The 20,035-nt window shown below is 38.2% G+C and overlaps 1 protein-coding gene across 2 annotated transcripts; it reads right to left on the reverse strand.

The window, feature by feature from the left end:
* Positions 1 to 358: 358 nt before the first annotated feature.
* On the reverse strand, positions 359 to 18,457 carry LOC125013462 (transmembrane protein 255B). 2 transcript variants are annotated; one of them, XM_047594168.1, is made up of 10 exons: positions 18,224 to 18,457; positions 15,455 to 15,594; positions 15,059 to 15,198; positions 14,412 to 14,474; positions 9,788 to 9,877; positions 8,271 to 8,351; positions 8,073 to 8,158; positions 7,767 to 7,926; positions 2,706 to 2,810; positions 359 to 1,480 (listed from the first exon to the last, which is right to left on the reverse strand). In XM_047594168.1, exons 3-10 carry the CDS (start codon positions 15,191 to 15,193, stop codon positions 1,355 to 1,357), a joined length of 846 nt encoding a protein of 281 aa, XP_047450124.1. In that variant the 5' UTR covers positions 15,194 to 15,198; positions 15,455 to 15,594; positions 18,224 to 18,457; the 3' UTR covers positions 359 to 1,354. The 2 variants fall into 2 exon arrangements, with proteins under 2 accessions (XP_047450124.1, XP_047450123.1); XM_047594167.1 differs by lacking the exon at positions 15,455 to 15,594 and having other exon boundaries at positions 18,224 to 18,456.
* Between the last annotated feature and the right edge of the window lie 1,578 nt (positions 18,458 to 20,035).

The raw sequence follows: 20,035 nt of genomic DNA on the forward strand, positions 1-20,035 counted from the left end.
TTCCTATTGACTAGGTTGTTTACACCCCCATAATCTATTCTGATTGAGTTTTTTTCTCTGTTCAGCGCATTGCAACTTTGTTTAGAAAGTTACAATTATGATTATAATAACTAAGAAATAAGACCACTTGCAACCTAAAATCACTATTTCTATTACACTCAAATTACACAGCACAGGTCTTCCTGCTGGTGGGAGGCTGTACAACCAAGCCTGCTTCCAGTAGAACACATATGTTGAAGTTGCTTTTTTGTGTATGCACTGTCCTTAAAACAATATGCTGCTGCACTACTGCAAATATCCACACTGTGGGATACATAAAGGATTATCTTATCTTATGTCTAAGAATCCAGATCAGTCAGATTTTTAAACCATTTATTTATTAATTTGTTCAAAGTATAAAAAAAGATGATTAATTGTTTTAATTTCAGTTTAGTGGCAGCACGGTGCATTTTTTTTGTTGATTCATCTATCACAAGTACATTGCCACATATGATAATAAGTGAATTACTGTTAGTTCGCAGTTAAACACAGTTTGAAAAGTTCAACTCAGCGTACATTTGTCATGCAAAATATATTCTGGGAAACGATAGTAGGTAAAATAAGCATGTATGTGTGTAAACCACGTGTTAAGAGGGGCCTTGTGGGTCATAAATTACACACAAGCAGTGATGATACAACATAAATATAACAGGAACACCTTCCACAAACCTGATATTTATTACAGAAAAGTGTGTAGGACAAAGCTGTGTGAGAGGCTTCTAATTCACGCCCATGGGAAATTCTAACTCGCGTGTGAACGTTTGAGCTACAGAAGCCCTCTTACGCACATGAAGTTGACCAATGGAGTAGACTGTCATTTCTATCACTAACAAATATTTTACACTTTATGTATGTGACCAAAATGCAGTAAATAATCAAGCTTACTGCATAAGAGCAAAAGTAGCATGGAAAATCCCCCAAGTTCTCATCAGGATTTTAAGAAAACACAATAAAACACCCCTTCAACAACATTTAAAACAACGTTTAAAACATAACAATAGTTAAGTATTTGTATACCTTTCTCTTCTTCATGTGAATAATAATAATAATGGTAATCATTTGATATTAATAATAATTCATTAGGTACTCTAGTCAAAGTGAATGAATTCTAATAGAACAGTCCTGCACTTAATCTTAATGAATGTTCTGATATCAAGTTAGTTTCAAATTACTGTGTGTTCGGAGTTATAGTCAGAGGGCTAGGATAAAAATGATCATCCAGTTGAGTTACCACCTTTCTGACTCTGTTTCAACATCAACTGAACATAAATTGGTTTTCACTATTGTACCTAATAAACTGGCAAACTGGTGGAGCTCAAGCGGACAGGCTGGTTAGAGGAGTGAATGGAGACGGGCTCAACTCTGTGAGGGGCGTCGATGCTGAAGGATATATCTGTGAGGCAGCTGTCATTTCTGCCGGAGGGAAAAACGTTGATGTTCCCTAAATAACAGGGACAGATCAGAGAGAAGAGACAAAAGAAAGCAAAGAAAGAATTTATTCTCACACTAACTTAGAAAAAGCAAGCTAAAAGTGAGTCATTGCCTTGGCAGTCCTCAAACAACAACACATGGGTTTATTTGATACCTTTCAGTGATTTTAATTTTAAAACTCCTGACTCAGTGCAAACTTATGAGATTTTTTACAAGCTTTCATTTGCACCTCAGTGTTTTAGCCAAGCTGCTGTTTTAGACCAACAGCTTTGTCGAGGATTGTAAAGAACGGTTTATTGTTGATGAAACAGGCATCATTCCTGGTGGTAAACACGCAGGTTTATTACATAGATAAAAACTGAAATGCCACAGCCAACATGTTGATCTAATGTGGGTGGTCACCTTCAGCGGCCTTATTTTCACAACTTCTGTGTGTGCAGATTTTATTTTGAAACTATTTGCACCTATCTCACCTTTCCTTCTTTACAAATCCTCTTCAAGAGCAGACTCTAGCTTGCAACCTAATACCATAGGCTGATTTAGAATCACCAGTGACTTTGGACAGTACCCGCAGAGAACCCACGCAGACACAGGGAGAACATGCAAACTTCCATGGTTCACTCAAAATGCCCGCCTGGCAATAACCCAGAAAAATTACAAAAAAGAAGCAACCTACCGGTTAGGTAGAAAAAAAAACATGTTTTTTAGGGAGCATGACTATTTGAGGTGTTCTGAGCAAACACCTGAGGCCCTAGTTTGCTCCCTGACGTTACACAATCAACAACCCACTGCTCCAAATGATCGGTCAAATGGTCAAATGCAGAGAAAGAATTTCCCCATTAGGGATCAAGGATTAATTGTTGTCTGTACTTTTCAAAACATTGACTTCTACAGCCTATTCTGTACACTTTTACCTGTGACACAAAAAACAGATTCATGGCCACATTATGTTTACAGGTTACAGGTTTACAAGTTCAATAATTCTGAAGTTCCAAAAATTACAAGATGATTATTGCAAAAATCAAAGGGTTTGTGTAGGGGAGGGTGCACAGTGAAAGCCCTTACTGTAAAGGAGTTGAATATATGGATGTAGGCTAGAGACGGAGAGAGCTGCGTTGTTTGTATGCAGAGGTGAGATAAATCAAGTCAAGCCCTGAGAAATCAAGACTTTACACACACATTTGTTATTGTATCTTGTGCTGGTGTGTGTGTGAGTGTGTTGGCTGCACACTCACTGGGTGGAGCTGGTGTGCTTTGTGTATGTTGGCGTCCATCAGCAGAGGAGCTGTAGGGGAAGATGCTTTGTTCTCAGAGGGCTCGGCCACAGGGCTGCTGCTCCTCTGACAGAAACAAAAAGAAACACACACGCAATATTATTCTGAAAACCGCAGAGACAGGATTTGCAGTCAGTTAATAAGAAAATATATATACATACACACACGCACAAACACATTCTTGTATGACCATCTTTGTGAGAACACTCATTGGCATAATGCATTCTCAAGCCCCTTACCCTAACCATAACCATCTCAACTAAATGCCTCACCCAAACACTAACCCAGAGTGGTGGGAAAATCCATCTGAGCGCAGTGCAAAATTGTCATACAAAATAAACTAATTCCTCGACTGTGGCAGTGTTTCTGTTGGACTTCATCGCTGATGGAGAAAACAGGTTTTCTGTGCCTTTAAATCAAATACCAAAATGTAAGAGCAACATTACAAAAGTGCCTGCGGCCAAACAGCTGATGTTCAAATGACAGCAGAGGCCAAAAATGAACGCAAACCAGCATCATCTGTTTGTGATTTGTGATGCACAGATCATTCCGATATCCAGCTGCTTCACTAAGAACATCAGGTGTTGGTATGTATGTCTGTTATGTCTCTTTCAGCAAACAGCAAAAATACCTCAAATTAAAAAAAATAACTTGCAGAAAATTGCTTTATTACTACAATCAGCTATACTTTCCACGCATTCTTTGCTTTAAAAATCATTTCTCTGACAATGGACCTGATTGTTGTGCTGGTCTCCAAGTGGGTGGCCTGTCTGCAGTGTGTTTTAGGAAAAATTCTAAACATTTTTGTAGGCTCCGTCCTTATAAATTAGTTTCAATGGTCAATTTCTGTGCGTTATCTTCTGCAGCCAGGTGGGAAAACAACCAGAAGAGGAAAAAAATGCTAATATATTGACATGATTTAATTAGTAGCTTCCCAGATATCTTTACCATCTTCTCTCGCTCAAAAAATGTATTTAGAGTATTTGAACTCTACACAAAAACATGTCATGGGAAATGTGGGAGAGCTACTGACAGTAATTTAAGTATGGGATGATTAATGGGATGGGATGATTACTTAAATTTAGAGGGAAAAATTAAACACGATCATGCTGTGAAAACAGACCATCAGCTGATTTATAGATAACTGCCAGAGCTGAGAGTTCAGGGAGTCAGCTCCCTAAATTGCTGCAGATAATGAATGTGTATTTTTTTTTGTCGATGATATGAAGGAAAATAATAGTCTTGGCAGCATGCAGTGAAGAACGACAGGAGTATAAGAGCTGTGTGGTCTATTGTTCAGTCATGTCTTGCAGAGATTAGGGCCACTCAGGACAGATCAAGTTAATATCTAGCAGCATCACCAAGCTCTCCAAAGATCACAGTGAAGAGTGAGCTTTCTAAGTATGCAGGGCTTGTAGAGAATCAGCCTCACATTTAAAAAAAAAAAATAATAATTAAAACTGAGCTGAGGCACATAATAATCGGGCTCCGCCGGAATTTGATATCAATCTGTTGTCAGTCATATTCATTCAAACAAATCACCACTAAAAGTATCAATCACTGAATTTAAGTGTGGGACAGTGTCCTAATGAACAACTTTGCCATCAAATCATCTTATCATCAGAATGTCTGTATTGTCAAAGATTATTAAAGTAGTTTCCCACAAAATGACATAAAATATTTAAGAATATTAATGTTAATGTTTGCACACTGCCTCACAACAGAAACAAAAATCCTATCACCAGTGTAGAGTTTCCGATTTGGAGGCTGCTATCTAGAGTTGTAAATGAATCCAGTTTCATTTATATAGTCAACAACAATCCAAATAGTCTAACTTTTTTCCCCAAACCTAGAGCCTGAAATCCCCCACACTAAGGCTACAAGGCAAGAGAAAACCTCTTTTAACTGGAGGACACCTACAACAAAACCCACCTCAGCAGCAGAAAGATGGAGGTGGGACAGAAAAGAAGGGAGGAGAGGAGGAGCAGAGGGAAGCTCAAGCAAACAGATACATTCATACTTCGGAATAGAGCATAAATGCAGCACATAAACATAAACAAACAAAGAGTATACAAGCTGATACATGATACATGGGAGACTGTTAACAGATAGAAAGGATGCATTAAGTATCAAGGGAACAGGAGGTGAGAGACAGAAATCAGTAAAAGTGACATTAAGGTAGGAGTGCCTTCCATATGTAGCTCCATAGATCAGAAACATGCAGCTCCACAAATCAGAAACACACAGATTCCGCCCTATCCCTAGTCTGTCCGTTGTGTCCTTGGGCAAGACACTTAACCCACCTTGCCCCCAGGTGTATGCTCCCTGGTGTATGATTGTAAAAGATGATGGTGGTGGTATCATCGTTTACCAGGTAGTTTACCAACACCAGGGTGTGACTGTGTGAGCGAATGAATGATGCATACAACTGTAAGTGCTTTGAGCATCTAAAAATGGAAAAGCGCGATATAAAACCAATGCGTTATTATTATTATTTAGATCAGAAATATACATTTTAATAGTGAGAGAAAGGAGACGTGCTCAGTGTAGCATGAGAGGGCCCATAGCAGCAGAGGTCTCATTCATTTAATCACAGCATGCGAGACTCTTTAACATTCACACACATGCCTAAATAAAGCAGGCAAGTGTGGAGCAGACACAGACAATTTCTCTCTCTTTACTTGCTCACAACAAAACTCCAAACCCCAAACCCTTAAAGGGACCACCCCCTCATTCACACATAGACAGGCATAACAATGTATAAAATGCAGACTATGTCTATGGTGAATTATGTCCCCAGACTCCACTACAGCAGAATAATTGTCTTTCCCCCAAATGTCAGATCATGTGGCTGGATGTTTTTTGTGTTATTGAAGAAACTATGACAGGGATTAGAAACTATCTCTGGTCACATGCTGTGTGTTCCCAACAAAATGTGTTTAACCTCATTCTCCTCCAACCCACCTCCCTAATCAGTTTCAGACATTTAACACTGTTTACAGCAAACACATCAAAACATGCTTTGTCCTCACTGGACACAGCTTGAATCCATAGACTGGATAGGCTACTGTACATTCAGTTTTCCCATTTCAACTCTTTTCTCTGTCTACTCAAACTTGATAGAGGTAAACACACACCTATGAGCCTGGAAGCCAAATACTGTATGTGATTGATGGCTAAAATTAGAAAAGCCAGTACAAGCTTAAGTATTTGTTTATACTTTTTACAGATGAACAGCATTAGGGGATACACTATAAATCTGAATGAAGTAATATTCCACACATCGGTTTCTTCCCACACAAAGGAAGGGTCTGTGAAGGTGTAACCATCTTGGAAAGATGTGTAATGGGCCCCAGGCTTCCACTGTTCTTTTAGAGTAACTCCCATCAGCCGATCATGGAAGTATTACGCTAACTGACAGGACTGTGGACTTGGTTTACATTGCGCCGCGGGCCAGATACAATATATGTAGAATGACTCCCACATTGCGACTGCATTTTGGAAATTCTCTGCATAAAAGCTATCCACATGTTTATACATTGTACAAAATGAAAATGACTTCAGGTCAGGAGGGTTAGCAGCTTTACCCTATAGTTTTCACGTTTTCTGTGACAGTGCTGCTTAATAATGATCTGTAATGTATTTAGGCAAACCTGCTGGCTGTGGTGCCATTTCCCAATCTGATCGCATCTCATCTGATGACTTTTGGATCACTCCATGACATCACCTGAGGTGCACCATAACTTAACTGTAAACGTGTTTGAGGATATAGTGGAACACAATCCCAGACGAGTTTGAAAATGTTGTAAAGTTTGAGGTGTAAAGTTTGACATTTTTAGGTGTCAAAAAGAGGACGAGTCCAGACAAAAGAGGATGGCTGGTCACCCTAGCTAACATGCTAACTTGCTCACATCTATTTTTATAGTATTTCTTCACAAATTGAGATTCCACCTTAACCGTTTCCATGGATGCTAAATAAAATGATCATTGATCAAAGGAGATTTTCTCCATACACATCATGGTTCTGCCCACTGTGGACCAACAGATCTGACAGAAGAACAGAACAATGAATTTAATAGGAAAAACGTGACCACTCGTTCTGTCTTTGTTCGTCTTTGTATGTAACTTGTTGTTTGACTACCTCCATGTTTTTGTCCCTCCTAGAAACTCATTAAGTCACCCGATGTTTTTCCAACGTGTGGAAAATATGCAGACACATCTCAACAACTGAAAGTTCCTGTGATCGAGCCAGTCTGTTCCAACAGAGATGACTTGATGAGCCAGTTCTGTTTTGGTTGTCCTGTTAATATTATTCTATCAATGGAAGGAGGTACACTCTAACCATGCAAACATTTGCACACAATAAGGGAATGTGAAGATGATGGAGACAGTGGGGATCTGATTGTATTTGGCATTAAACTGAACTATTATTTATACTGTATTTTTATGGCAATAGAGAGACAATGAAATAATGAACAAAGCCATTATAATTCATCCAAGGAGGAACATATATAACAGCTGTTATATATAACAGCAATCATTTCTCATAGTATTGATGCTTAAGTTTTAATCAAAGTCAAACATACAGACCAACATCACGGTCTCTGCAGTCAAACTATTTTGTCTGCCTCTGCTTGCAACCATAGTTTGTGGGAAAATAGACCCATACCAATTCTGCTGTGACCGCAGAATAAAGTTGCCTTAAAAATGAAAAGCAGCACGAATCAATATGTAGTTGATGGAAATCAAAAACATATGAGAACAGATACAGATTTTGTCCCTGTGATATCCATTTAGCTATTATCTGTTGTTATGGAACGTTCCAACAATCTTTGGTTGGATTCTTCCTGGACTAAAAAGCATTTCTTTTTACTTTTACTACTTTATGGTATTTTATTACGGAAAGAAAAAAAAAAGTCCTTTCTCCCAGACTTTAATGGAGATCTATGTGCATTTGGCTGACAGCTAGGCCAGAGAGATTTAATGCAAACTGAGTTACATGTCTAGCTATATGTCTCTTACCGAGTTCTTCAGGCTGCCGAGTACTGCTGTGGTCAGGATTCCAGTGAACAAGGCCACCAGGTTGAAGCTGGCGAGGGTCCAAATTAAAATGTACAGAGTGTAGACTTCTTCACAGCTTTGAACTCCAACAAACTCATAGTAGTTGCTGAGGTAGCCTCCACTGAAGAACAAAGCAACAGACCACTTTATTCAGAATGAATTATGAGACAAAAGATGATTCTAAACTGGTGATTTTTTAGAAGATAATCTGTGTCACATCTGTGACAATGTGTCTTTATATTTTTGGGTAGTGATGCATTGTCTCACTTGGCACAGTCGTACAGGTCGCAGCAGTAACAGGTCCCACTTCGTACTGTCATGGTACAAGACTCCTTTAGATTCCAACATGACACCTGAGAGAGCAAACACAACACAAAGTTCAAAACAACTGCAGGTGAAATAGAAATCTAATCATTTTGGATCAGATGAACCCAGGACATTTTCCTAATATTAATCTTTGCTCACAGAGGCGTAGAAATTCTCATAGATGTAACTGTTGCCGCTGCTGTAGTACTGGCACCTCCCTGCTTTCAGTGGACGCACGTCCTGGCAAAAGATCATATATGAAAAAACATTATCCACAAAGTCTCACCCAGAGCAACACAATTTGACCTTTATTGGATATCAAACCAAAAAAAAAAAACAATAGTGTCAAATCTCATCTGTTCTTGTTCTTGTTTTGCTTGTTTTATGTTTATTTTGATATGCTTCCTGCCCTCTCATGCAATTCCCTGATTTGTGTTACCTGCATTTTGTTATTCCTTCCTCCATGGTTCATCGCTCTACTCATGCTTCTGTGCCAGTTTTTGTTCAGCTTTCCTGGTAAATCTAATTTGTTATGTGACTTTTTTATTCCCTCTTGCCTGAATTTGGATCGATCTTATCAATCACAAACATACCCCACAAGCTAATCCAGATGGCCAAATACACATTTGAACTCAGTTCACAGATAATATTTATCATACGGTATTATAACCTCTTGAACTACAAACTTCTATGTTGACACAAACTATTTTAAGGCAATCTCAATTCTTCTATAATGAAAGCAGAACTTAATTAAGACTAGTTTAACAATATTTTTTCCCACAAAACTGTAAGTATCAAAACATGTGTTTTTTTTATAATTCTTTATAAACACAATACAGTGCAAAAAAAGGAAATCCCCAACAACGATTTTTGACTTTCGACAAAATCTCACATTAAAGTCTACATTATTTACATTATAATGTGCTGTATTTACAATATTTTGGCTATTTCAACAAAGGCTTGCCTCAGTAATCAGAGTTTCAATATGCAAGACATTCCATTAGTTCTCTTCCTATACCATTATCAGTGAGTGTCAATTTAGTGTAGCTAAAAAGGAACCCGAGAAGAACCCACCAGACCGGAAGAAGTATAAATCAATCCAGGCACCAATAAAAATACAGTCAATATTTTCTTTGTTTCTCAACAATTTCCTGAAGTTCAGCCAGTGTTGAGAGCCATAACATGTATAAAGAAGAAGCAAAATCTTTTTTAGGTTTTGGGAGAAAAAGTTTTTACTGTATACAATTATAGTATACTATCTATACTATCAGAAATAACATAAGTGTGCATCTGTTACACATGGGATTGAAAGTAGTTGTTATCTTACTCTGTATAAGGTGGGAGTCTGGGCGCGTTGAGCCAAAAACAACTTAACTACCTTTCATTCTTCTTCACTGATACACTCTTAAAGTTTTTTCTGCACACCATGATTGCACAACTACTAATCTGGCCAGGAAACAAAGCTGTTTAATAACGACTGGGCTATTATACAGTATGTGGGAACTTTTTTCATGGACAGAACTGTGTAGTGTCCAACAGAGTGATGGAACACAATGCAAGCCAAGAAACCTCCAGCCGGATCATATTAAGAAGGTCCATTGATACTGTAGTGTTTCATCATGCAACACAATCATTTCTAGTGTTACAGTACACGCAAGCACCTGCAGATAACTCACCATGTTTAAGACAATACAGATGCCATCGATAATCAGGCACAGAAAAGAGGTGATGACCCCGAGGCTCAGGAATACCATGGCAGCCGTCAGCTGGAGGGTGAAAAGAGGAAAATAAAAATTAAACAAGTAGAATAATTTCCACATAAAATGACAGAAGTACCAGACAGAAATGTATATTATTACCCTCACATTAAATGGTGTTGATGTGATAGATAATCAACTTTCTTTTCCTTCACTGTTCAACACCAGTTGATGTTGTGGCAGAGCGGGATATGTTAACAAGTGAACATTCAGTCCTTGAGGTAGAGATTGGATCCTGGCATTCCCATGAAAGGTACTTTGACAGTCTCCCTGTTACAATCTCTCTGAACATTGTCGCAAGTCCCATATCCGTGAGCAGGATCAGTCTAATAATGTTCAAAAATATGTTCAAAACCTGTTTAGTAGTAATCTGAGGAGTTACAGTTCAGTGTGTAGACTTGACTGTTAGTCAAGAAATATGGAGTGAGGTGGAAGTTAATCTGATTGATGGAGATTGCGCCTAAAACTTTCACGACTTAAAGGATCTGCTGCTAACTCCTTGATGCTTGATACCACGGGACACTTTCAGAGGTCTCATAGAGTCCATTGCTCAAAAGGTCAGAGTTGTTATGTTGGAACAATAAGGGCGTACACCATAATAGACAGGTGGCTTTAATGTTGCAGTTGATCAGTGCAGGCTGCTGTGGGTTAGCATTTCCCTAAAGGCCCTGATTTCAGTTTCACAGTGGATATATGAAAGTATTCTTGATTAAATTGCTTCATTATGGAAAACTGGAAAAAAAAATATTTTGCAGTAAATCAAGTTTCCTTTTTTCTCTGACATTTTTTAGAAAAAAATATCTCTGGCACACAGAATAAGTGCTAAATCAAAGCAACCAGCTCTGTCCAAATGCTGCTTTTGTGTTTTCTGCTAAAATGATGATCTGCAGTTTTGGACATTAACCAGAACTAGTTTGAGTTTATCTTTTGTTTTAAATCACTTTCATTCATGCTTATGGCTCAGTGAACTTTTCTAAAGTTTGTTTTCTTGTTCCACATTTCTTGGATGAGCATGAACACCGGGCTGAAGGTTTTGTGTGAAATGATTTCAATCCATTTTACTAATATCTATACCAGCGTAGAAAGACAGGGCTACAGTGTGCGACAAGAGTGCTGCTGAGCCAATCTCGAGGACAAATATTACACATTGACTCTTCTCATCAGCTACTGAGGCCAAAACAGCTTAGTGATACACACACACACATACACCAGTTAGGTATGTTTATGTTCATGGCAGTTGCACGGCCAGCCTACTGCACATTTGAAAAAATAATAATAATAATAATATTTGAACTTAATTTTAACTTAATATTGAATACAAGATAATAGTAATAATAATGTATATTTATAAACAGCACCAGTCTGAATTTAATATATAACACATATAGAAGAGTGTCCCTGGTCTGCAAAATGTTGAAGACCCATTTTTTTCTAGTGTCTTTTTTTTTTAATTTTTTTGTTTCATAAATAAAACTAATTATTTGGTTTAAAGGAATTGGTTGGCACTGATGCCTCCCAGCGAGAAGGTCCAGGTTCAAGTCCAGCTCAGGCCTTTCTGGGTGGAGTTTGCATGTTCTCCCTGTGTCTGGGTGGGTTTTCTCTGGGTACTCCGGCTTCCTCTCACCTCTACAGACATGCTCGTTAGACTGATTGGTGACTCTAAATTAACCCTAGGTGTGAGTGCGAATGGTTGTTTGTCTCAGTGTTAGCCCTGCGATAGGCTGACGACCTTCCCAGGGTGTACCCCGCCTCTCACCAAATGACAGCTGGGACAGGCTCCAGCAACCCCCACGACCCTAGTGAGGATTAAGTGGTAGTAGAAGATGGGGGAAAAAAATGTCATGCCAAGCTAAATTTAATACTTGAGAGCACTGCATATTTGGTCTTGCTTTTATAAAGCGCTTTTCTACCTACTCAAAGGTTCCCAAATTGCTTTTATGGTCACAGACACATCCACCCATTCACTCATACAAGCACACAGACACATTCACACACCAGTGCCAGTTGCACAGGGAGCAACTGAGGGTTCAGTGTCTTGCTCAAGGACACTTCAGCACACTCAAACCAGGGATCGGACCGCTAACCTTTCGGTTCATGAACAACCCGGTATACCTCCTGAGCCACAGCCACCCCCATGTCAAAACATTACATTTTGAAATTTTTAATTTCTTATCAGTATCAAATTATCAATATTATTTTGCAGGAAAACCCGTTAATTGTCCATCAGTGTGTGCTACTATTTTTTTCTTTGCGCTACTAAAATTTTCAACTTGCTACCACCACCGCTACCACCAAAAAAAGTAAGCTTACAGCCCTGAAAGTGTTGTTTAATGGCACTGCCATTATTTGCAGACAAAAAACTACAACAAATAATTATAATCCTGCTAGTTGCTCCTTAGGGACCCGTTGTTCTTGTCCATTTACAGCCAACAGACAGACTTGTTTACTCCACTCCCATTACCCATATGAAAATACACACTAGAAAAAGTGATTTACTTTGTTTTATGTCTATCAACTCTCTAAGCCTAGAGCCCTTAGGTAGGAGTAAAAGATGTGGACACGTGGAAAAGCTATGTAATGCACAGGAGACATCCATCAGAACCTTAACAATTTGTCCTGGCCACGACATCTGATACAAGGAGGAAGAGCTAATTAACTTCTTATTGAGGAAGCATTTTTAAAATAACATAACAGCAGTACAATGAATAGCAGATGTTAGATTCTTGTAAATTAGCTCTTTTGTGTGACAGCTGTCATATTTTGACACTCATAAGATTGTATTTCATAATGTGACCAAATAACTGTAGTTTAAGACAGAGGTTATCTGAAAAGTCATCTGAACAACTGGCATGGCAGACATGGCAACATAAAATGCAAAATATTTTAATGCAAACAAATATTATCTATACAGCCACAATTTTCAATGCAGCTGATGTTTCAGTCTCCTCTGAACAACTGATGTTAAGATGTGTCAGCTGTTTGAACTCTGAGCTCTATCGATGTGGGCCCCAATGTGAGGTGCCTGTGATTGATGATTCCTAAGGCCAGTAATAAGGTACAGTTGCAGAGGTACAGCAATGTTTGCTTCACTGGGTGGTACTAAGGGAAACCAGATTCATCATGAATCCAAAAAACAAAGTCAGAACAAAGATTACTGGACTCATTTAATGCAGAACTTCATTATCCCTCGGGATAAGTAAAGTATCTATCTAATCTAATCAGAAGAAGAAAAAAAATAGAAGAACTTCAAGCCAAATCCAGTTGCCTTTGGTTTAGACTGAGAATCTTCACAGGATGATGATTCATCATAAAGACTGATTGGTTTGAAGAGGGGAAACCATCCCAAAGTGAGTGTAAACTGACCAAAATTCTAAATTGTCTTTTTACTTTATTTAACTTTTTTATGATAACTAAATTTTACAAGGCTATATTTGAACACATTGAGCCTTGCCTGATGCTCATAATTACTGCGTAGGACTTGGATACGTCATACTACAATTCAATGCAGCCTCGTAGCTGAGTGTGTGTTTGTTCTTTACTGGGACACTGTTGACAGAGATAATATGTGGGAAACACATGTTCTGCTGCTCCTATTCCTGGCCTCTCTCTAGAGTCTTTTCTGGTGTCCAGATTTGTGTTTTTTGGGGCCATCATCTTAATTGATCTTTCTCTCTGCCTACTAGAGTTTGAGTGATCCAAGCAAGTGTGAACTTCAATTCAATGAAGACTGGGAAAGCAAAAAGATCCCTAGAACAGCTAACGTTTTTGTTTTTTTACATAAACTAAACAGAAGAAAGTCTGGTTTTCAAGAAGTCATGAGAATGATGAACAGCCTTGGTATACCAAAGGATGGGTTCCCTGTATGCAGACTGTTGACTTATGTTGCCTCGAGGTTGTTGTGATATTTCTGGATCAGCATCTGGCACTGATTTGTGTGCTTTGGCTTTTGAAACAATCATTAGGATTGTTTCTTTCTTTCTAATGTGTGAACTAATTGTCTAATTGTTTACAACTGTTTGCCTTGAATTACACCTTGAGGGACACTTCAAGTATTTTAAAACTGAAAACCTACTAAACTGTATATGGTTAGATTAAAAGACTGAAGCTACAGCTGTGGACAAGGATAAAACAGAAAACGTGCTTTGTTACTAACACACAGTTAGCAACAACAACAAGTACATAGATGTTTAATTTGTTCCTTACACCATAACTCATCTGTTTTTGTTTTAGTAAGACAAACAGAAAATACACTGATTGTCACTGTTACACATTTATTCTATTGTCAGTCAAATTATTTGCCTGTCTGGAATCTGCAAGTGCAGATTTATTAACTTCAAAGTGCCCTCAATAATTCCAGGAAACAGGATAAATATGGCACATGGTCTCTATTGGCCAACTACTCGCTCAGGGTTAGTCAGTGGTAGATGAGCACATGGGAAAATATGAGGTGAAATCATAAGACGATGCAAGCGCTTGTCTTTGCAGGCTTGATAAAATGTTTGCGTATGTGTCTGTTAAAGAAATATAGCTGAAGTATATATACCAGCTGCTTGCGGTTCTCTTCCAGACGAAGTCCCAGAAGTCCCAGGAATGATCCGAGGGTCAGCTGCAAAGGATACAATATTATAAAAATTATGTGAAATAAAGAAATGTGGCTCATTTTCACGAGACCTGTGACTTGATTTGGTTCCAAAGAGAGAATTCAGTCAAATGAAGAATGAAAGGCCTGTTAGCACTGTCAGCTATGAAAACAGTTCTTGTTGCCCAAGTTTGAAAGCGTACAGCGTTTTTATGTTACATACTGTTGCAAAGTAGGTCTACTCTGGTTCAAATCTCATCATAGAATTATCTGTTTTGGTGGATACACATTCTAGGATTTCTGACAACACTTCCAGAGGACTCCTGCCTGTACAGCTGTCAGTCAGTCTGCCCACAACAGTGGGTGCTGTCAAACTAATGGCTACCTGGAAGTACTATATACACAGTGAGGCAAAGCATTTGGATCTTGCAACAAGACCAAAGGATTGCAGCTTTTATTTCTTAATGGGAATTGCATGCTGAGGATGTTTTGATTTGTTATAAAACTTCCTGCTGGTAGCTTTAAAGAAATATTTTTTTAATCATATCAATCTGTCATCTCACTGGATAAATTATAACAAGGATTTATCGAGGGACGAATAAGAAACTTACAATAACTCCGGAGGTGTAGCCAGTCACAGTCAGGCTCTCAGTTCGGGTCGTTGTGTAGGCTCCCAGCACCACAAGCAGCAGAGACAGACTGAGCATGCCCAGTACCAGCCACAGAGCTCTCCTGTCCCTCAACATTATCTCTGCCACCCACAGACAAGAAAACAAACTTCCAGGCATGTTACACGGTAAAGTGCAGAATGAGTAAAAAACAATAAACTAGACTTCCAGCTGTGAGCCTCTGGACGGCTGTCAAACCGAACCGCACATTTCTAGTTTAATTCTAAAGTCAACACATAGATCTTTTTTGTTTAATTTGATTTAATTTTGAAAAGGCTGTTCCCATCTTAGACGGGTCCAAGATGAAATGTCATGAAAGGTTTACAGCTCAGAAATTACCTTTTTCATAGTGGATGAGCTGACACAGTGGCAGAGATGTTTTAAAGGGGTATCCCAGCTTCTTTGAGGACAGGAGGATTATATGAGCCACATCGACTACCTAGTCCCCAATAGTTTCAGCCATCAGTATCAGTTTAAATCTGCAATATATTTAAAATATTATCACCACTTTACGTCATAAAGCCTTTTCCAATGGGGACAGATTGCATGTTACTTTGTGATACTGGTGGTTCAGTACAATAGTTTATTGAATCTGAATTAGCATGATGAAATACCAAATAGTGTCGGCAGCAGTAGACATGCAACTCCACTGGTTTGGGAGGTAAAATTACTGTTTTTGTCAATGTGGATTTGAAGAGAATGGCTTTAGCTCCCTGTTTAAAGAGTCTGACAGAAAGCATGGATATTATTTCTTAAGATGACTGAATGCATTTAACAGCTGACCACATCAGTTGATTCTGTGACTTCTGTGCCAGTACTGCTCTGAACTGAGGATGAGCCAAACACCAAGCAGGACAAGTAACTCATATAGGCCCCATTTCAAAGAAAACAAACTACCTCTTTATTAATGGCTGCACCTCTCTCAAGGGAGATTGTAGAATGTCGCATATTTAGAGAAGATAGCGATAGCAGATTAGATTAATCGTCCAGTCATAGTGTGACATAGGACTGAACTTGGCCATACCACTATGTCACAAACAGAGTGTCCCCATACAGGTGCTGGTCTAATATAAAGTCTGGATGCTGATCAGTTCTTTTTAACGGGTTCGGTTATCGAATGCTAACAGCAGGGGGATGAACCTCATAATGTAGAGTGACCAGACATTCCCAATTTCTGGGACAGTCTCCCTTCTGGATGACCTGTTCCCTCGGTAAAGCCCCCAAATTGTCCCTGATATTAGCGTTATATGAATGAGCAAAAAAAAAATTGTTCAATGCAGACTACAATTATTATGGTAGCCAGTTGCGGTGCTATTGACATTACAGAAAGACCAGTTTAAATATGTTTAGATATTAATAAATATGTCAAAATAAATGAAACCATAATTGTCCCATAATTTTCTTCATTTCATCTTGATAACCGAGCTGTAAATGTCCCCAGATTTCATTTCACCAAAGGTAAGACATAGGCCTACCTTTAATGCTAGCATTATAGCTATGCATTAGCCAGCCGCTATATAATGCGTAACCAATCCCTAAAGGACTAGGTAGCTGTGTATACTTTGACCTGTTTCCCCTAGGATGCCATCAAACTCAAATCGACGACACAGTCTTGCCATCTAGCTATCATTTTGTGGTGCTACAACTGTCAAATAAAACAGTGCCTGCACTATCTATAATTTCAGGTCCATCATAGCCAGGCTCTGTCTGCAACCCAGCTGAAAAGATGGTTGTCTTTGAAGAAGGATGGAACCATTGTGTGTGGCCACTGTACACGTAAAGCTTTGGAGACATCTGCTCTTGCATGAAATGTCCTGAACTATCATGCGCCGCTTGTTGTAAATTTGACGTCCACTGTACTTCCGCCGTCCGCTACGACGTCAATATATCACTCGAGTGGAACATGACGTCACATGCAAAGGGTCAGTTAAGTTTTTATTTTACTTGGCTTTATTTGACTTTTCTAATATCCACTTAAACTTTTCCCTACCAGAGAATACTTTTTTTTTACCACTGTTTCTTTACTATTGGTTTCAGTATATACAGTCTCTCGTCAAAGTCAGCATTGGCAAGTAGTCATTGTTGGTTGACAAAATAAAGACGTCTGCTGTAAAAAAAGGTCTGCATTTAAGTCTTTTGCTGGAGTATGTTGAATGCACCAACAAAGAAACCTTCCAATCTTTAGCAAGGAATTGACATACAGAAAGAAAATGAGCTCAGAAGGGAATACATACAAAATGACTTTCTAAATACACACAGGCATTTCACAGCTGAAATCACTTGAACTCTAATCAGGACTAAAACAAATGACCATACTCGTTAAATTCATGACCTGCAAGAAGGCAGCAGCTGAAACAATATCCATATTTGCCCACTTTTAAGCAGATTTTAAATATATCTGAGAAAATTTGCATTTATTTTAATTAATCTAACATTACTAAGTAAATCAGAACATTTATTTCTACAAATAAAGTATGTTATTATTAACTCATAGGGACAAGAACTGTTCATTTAAATGAAAAAAACTAAATCTGCCTCCATAACACAAATGTTCTGTTTTAAAAAAAAAAAAAAAAAAAAAAAAAAAAACAGAAGAAAAGGTAAACTGACAAGAAAATATGTGAGTTTACATTCTTTTAGTTAGCCTATTGAACATGTTTCTCACTACTACAGTGCTGAAATGTTACTGGTTTCCTATGTTAAACTGCAACTGTGAGTATAAGACAACTACATACACCCAGGAAAACAAACTAAACTGCCTGGTTAAGTAATTAGTTTTGAATGGTAAATTCTGGTAGAAAGTGCTAATTGCTTAAGATCTTAAATGGCCCATTTCCCATTATATCATGATGGGATCCTTGACTCTTACTGATACTGGTTAACAAGAGTTTGGATAACAGGTTGTTTCATACAAAAAGGGTTAATATTTACATGCATTTTAGTTGCACAGTTATCTTGGCTACAGTTTAACTATCAGGTTGTTAAATATACAATAAAGTTAAAGCGCTAATTCTCAATGTGCCCTGTAGAATAATTAGCATACACAATTCACATAACTGCCCCTATAAGTGTGCAGCTCTATCAGTGCACCTCCAGCAGCTAACTTACCTCTTGCCTGGCTCTTTGGCACTGGTTTGTCCCAACCCGCCGTTCCCTGAACCCTGACAGTCATGATAGATCCACTACTTTGAAACACAATTTCTTCTCCAGCAACTTCGAACCCCTCTTCAGCTGGTTTCAATGTTCAAGGTTTTACGTATCAGCTTTCACTTGAAAGCCTGCCGAATCCAGAGTAGTACTGGCATCTACTGAGTGGATGCAGCAACTCGACTTCAATGGGAGTGCATAACGCTCCGGCCTCTGCAGCATTCAATGACAGTGGGAAACATGAGTCTCTAGTGATGTCAATAGTAATGACAGTTAACCCAAGAGATAAAAATGTAATCATGTAGTTGTAAGTCAAGTCACAGCACATATATAATATTATAAGCTGCTGCAGCAGAATAAGGGAGAATGTGTGGATGTTAAGCGGGATTACTGTACTGCAAATGAACACATCTTAGTTGCATTTCTCTGTGATTTTATATGTATGTTTTGAATCCTGTCAGATCAGCAGTGCCCTGATAATGTTCAGATTCCATTGTGTCCTTCACAGAGTTGAGGCAATCAGTGCCAGGCGCACCAAAGCAGCCTTGCAAACACAACTGAGACTGCACTTTATTTTAAAATAAGGACATCCCTTGTTTTCTTTTCTCTCAGTGATCGTAAAATAAATTTAAATGTTGTTGCTGACTGAACAGCATTTTCTCAGAAGCACTGAAACAATATGTATGTCAGATTTTTTTCCCCCATTTTTTTAGTGTTAGGTATATTCTGAATGGTATACTGAGTACCTGTACATTGCTGCCACAACAGTGGAATTTTCCATTCTATCTGTCTATCTTCCTCCATGAAGCTCACCTTCATTGTGTAGCAAATCAGCTATTCAAACTTATCTTATTTTCAATCTGCTCATTGTCCTGTGGCCATCACATTCAGGGAAGTTAGTTACAGCCCCAAACTTTTCGATATTAATAACCATGGTCACAAGAACAAGATGTTTGGAGAAGACATTTCTCCATTTTAGGTTAAGACTCAGACTTAGACAGAGTACTAGTACGACAAAGCTGTTAGATAGCAAAAAAATAAATACAAATATTAATACATTTATAAATTGATGAGTTAAACTGAAGAACCCTGGTATACTAATTAATGACAATAGTCTTCTGGTGGGTATCAAAACATTTTCCTTTGCCATTTTTGAAGAATTCAGCTATTTTCTTGCATTAAACTTGGATCTGCATCATGTCGGGTTTTGATGTGTTTTGTTTTTGTAACTGCAAATAGATGAAGAAAATATTTTATATATGATACAAAAAATAGCTTCTCAATAGCCTTTTAACAGCATTGTAAAGGTTGTAAATAAAGTCAACTGTTTAGCTTTCACATTGATCTAACAAAATAATGTTTCTGTGACCTCTGAGAGAGAGATCTTATGGATGAACTTAATTCATCTATAAAATATGTTATGCTTGAGAGATTATATTACTTTCTGTGTACAGCAAAATATACATGTATGTGTTTATCCCTTTTTATCTTTTTAAATGTATCTGCTGCAATAAAACATCTGTTCAGCATTCATTCAGAACACATTTTATCGTGTTATTTCATTAGATTAAATCAAGACTCATTCAATCTTAATTTACTTTTTGACTCCGTACTTTTTAGGAACCTTTCTGCTTCCAGATGCCTGTCTCTACATCACTGTTTCATATCAGGCCAGTGTATCGTATTGTATAAATATGATTGAGATCAATAGAATCTGTCATTTACGGTGCTGACTATTTGACTAAAAGGAGAAAAACTGAAATCAAATGTGTT

The sequence above is a fragment of the Mugil cephalus genome, chromosome 9 (assembly GCF_022458985.1).
Source record: "Mugil cephalus isolate CIBA_MC_2020 chromosome 9, CIBA_Mcephalus_1.1, whole genome shotgun sequence".
Taxonomy (NCBI): Eukaryota; Metazoa; Chordata; class Actinopteri; order Mugiliformes; family Mugilidae; genus Mugil; species Mugil cephalus.

What these genes read in the sequence shown, in the direction of transcription:
- LOC125013462 (XM_047594167.1), bottom strand. Translation starts at nt 18,287, where the DNA reads ATGACTGTCAGGGTTCAGGGAACGGCGGGTTGGGACAAACCAGTGCCA. An exon ending in TCGGCAGCCTGAAGAACTCG is followed by an intron (nt 2,811 to 7,766) that starts GTAAGAGACATA and finishes TGTTTCTGTCAG; the next exon opens with AGGAGCAGCAGCCCTGTGGC. An exon ending in AAGCACACCAGCTCCACCCA is followed by an intron (nt 1,481 to 2,705) that starts GTGAGTGTGCAG and finishes CCTGTTATTTAG; the next exon opens with GGAACATCAACGTTTTTCCC.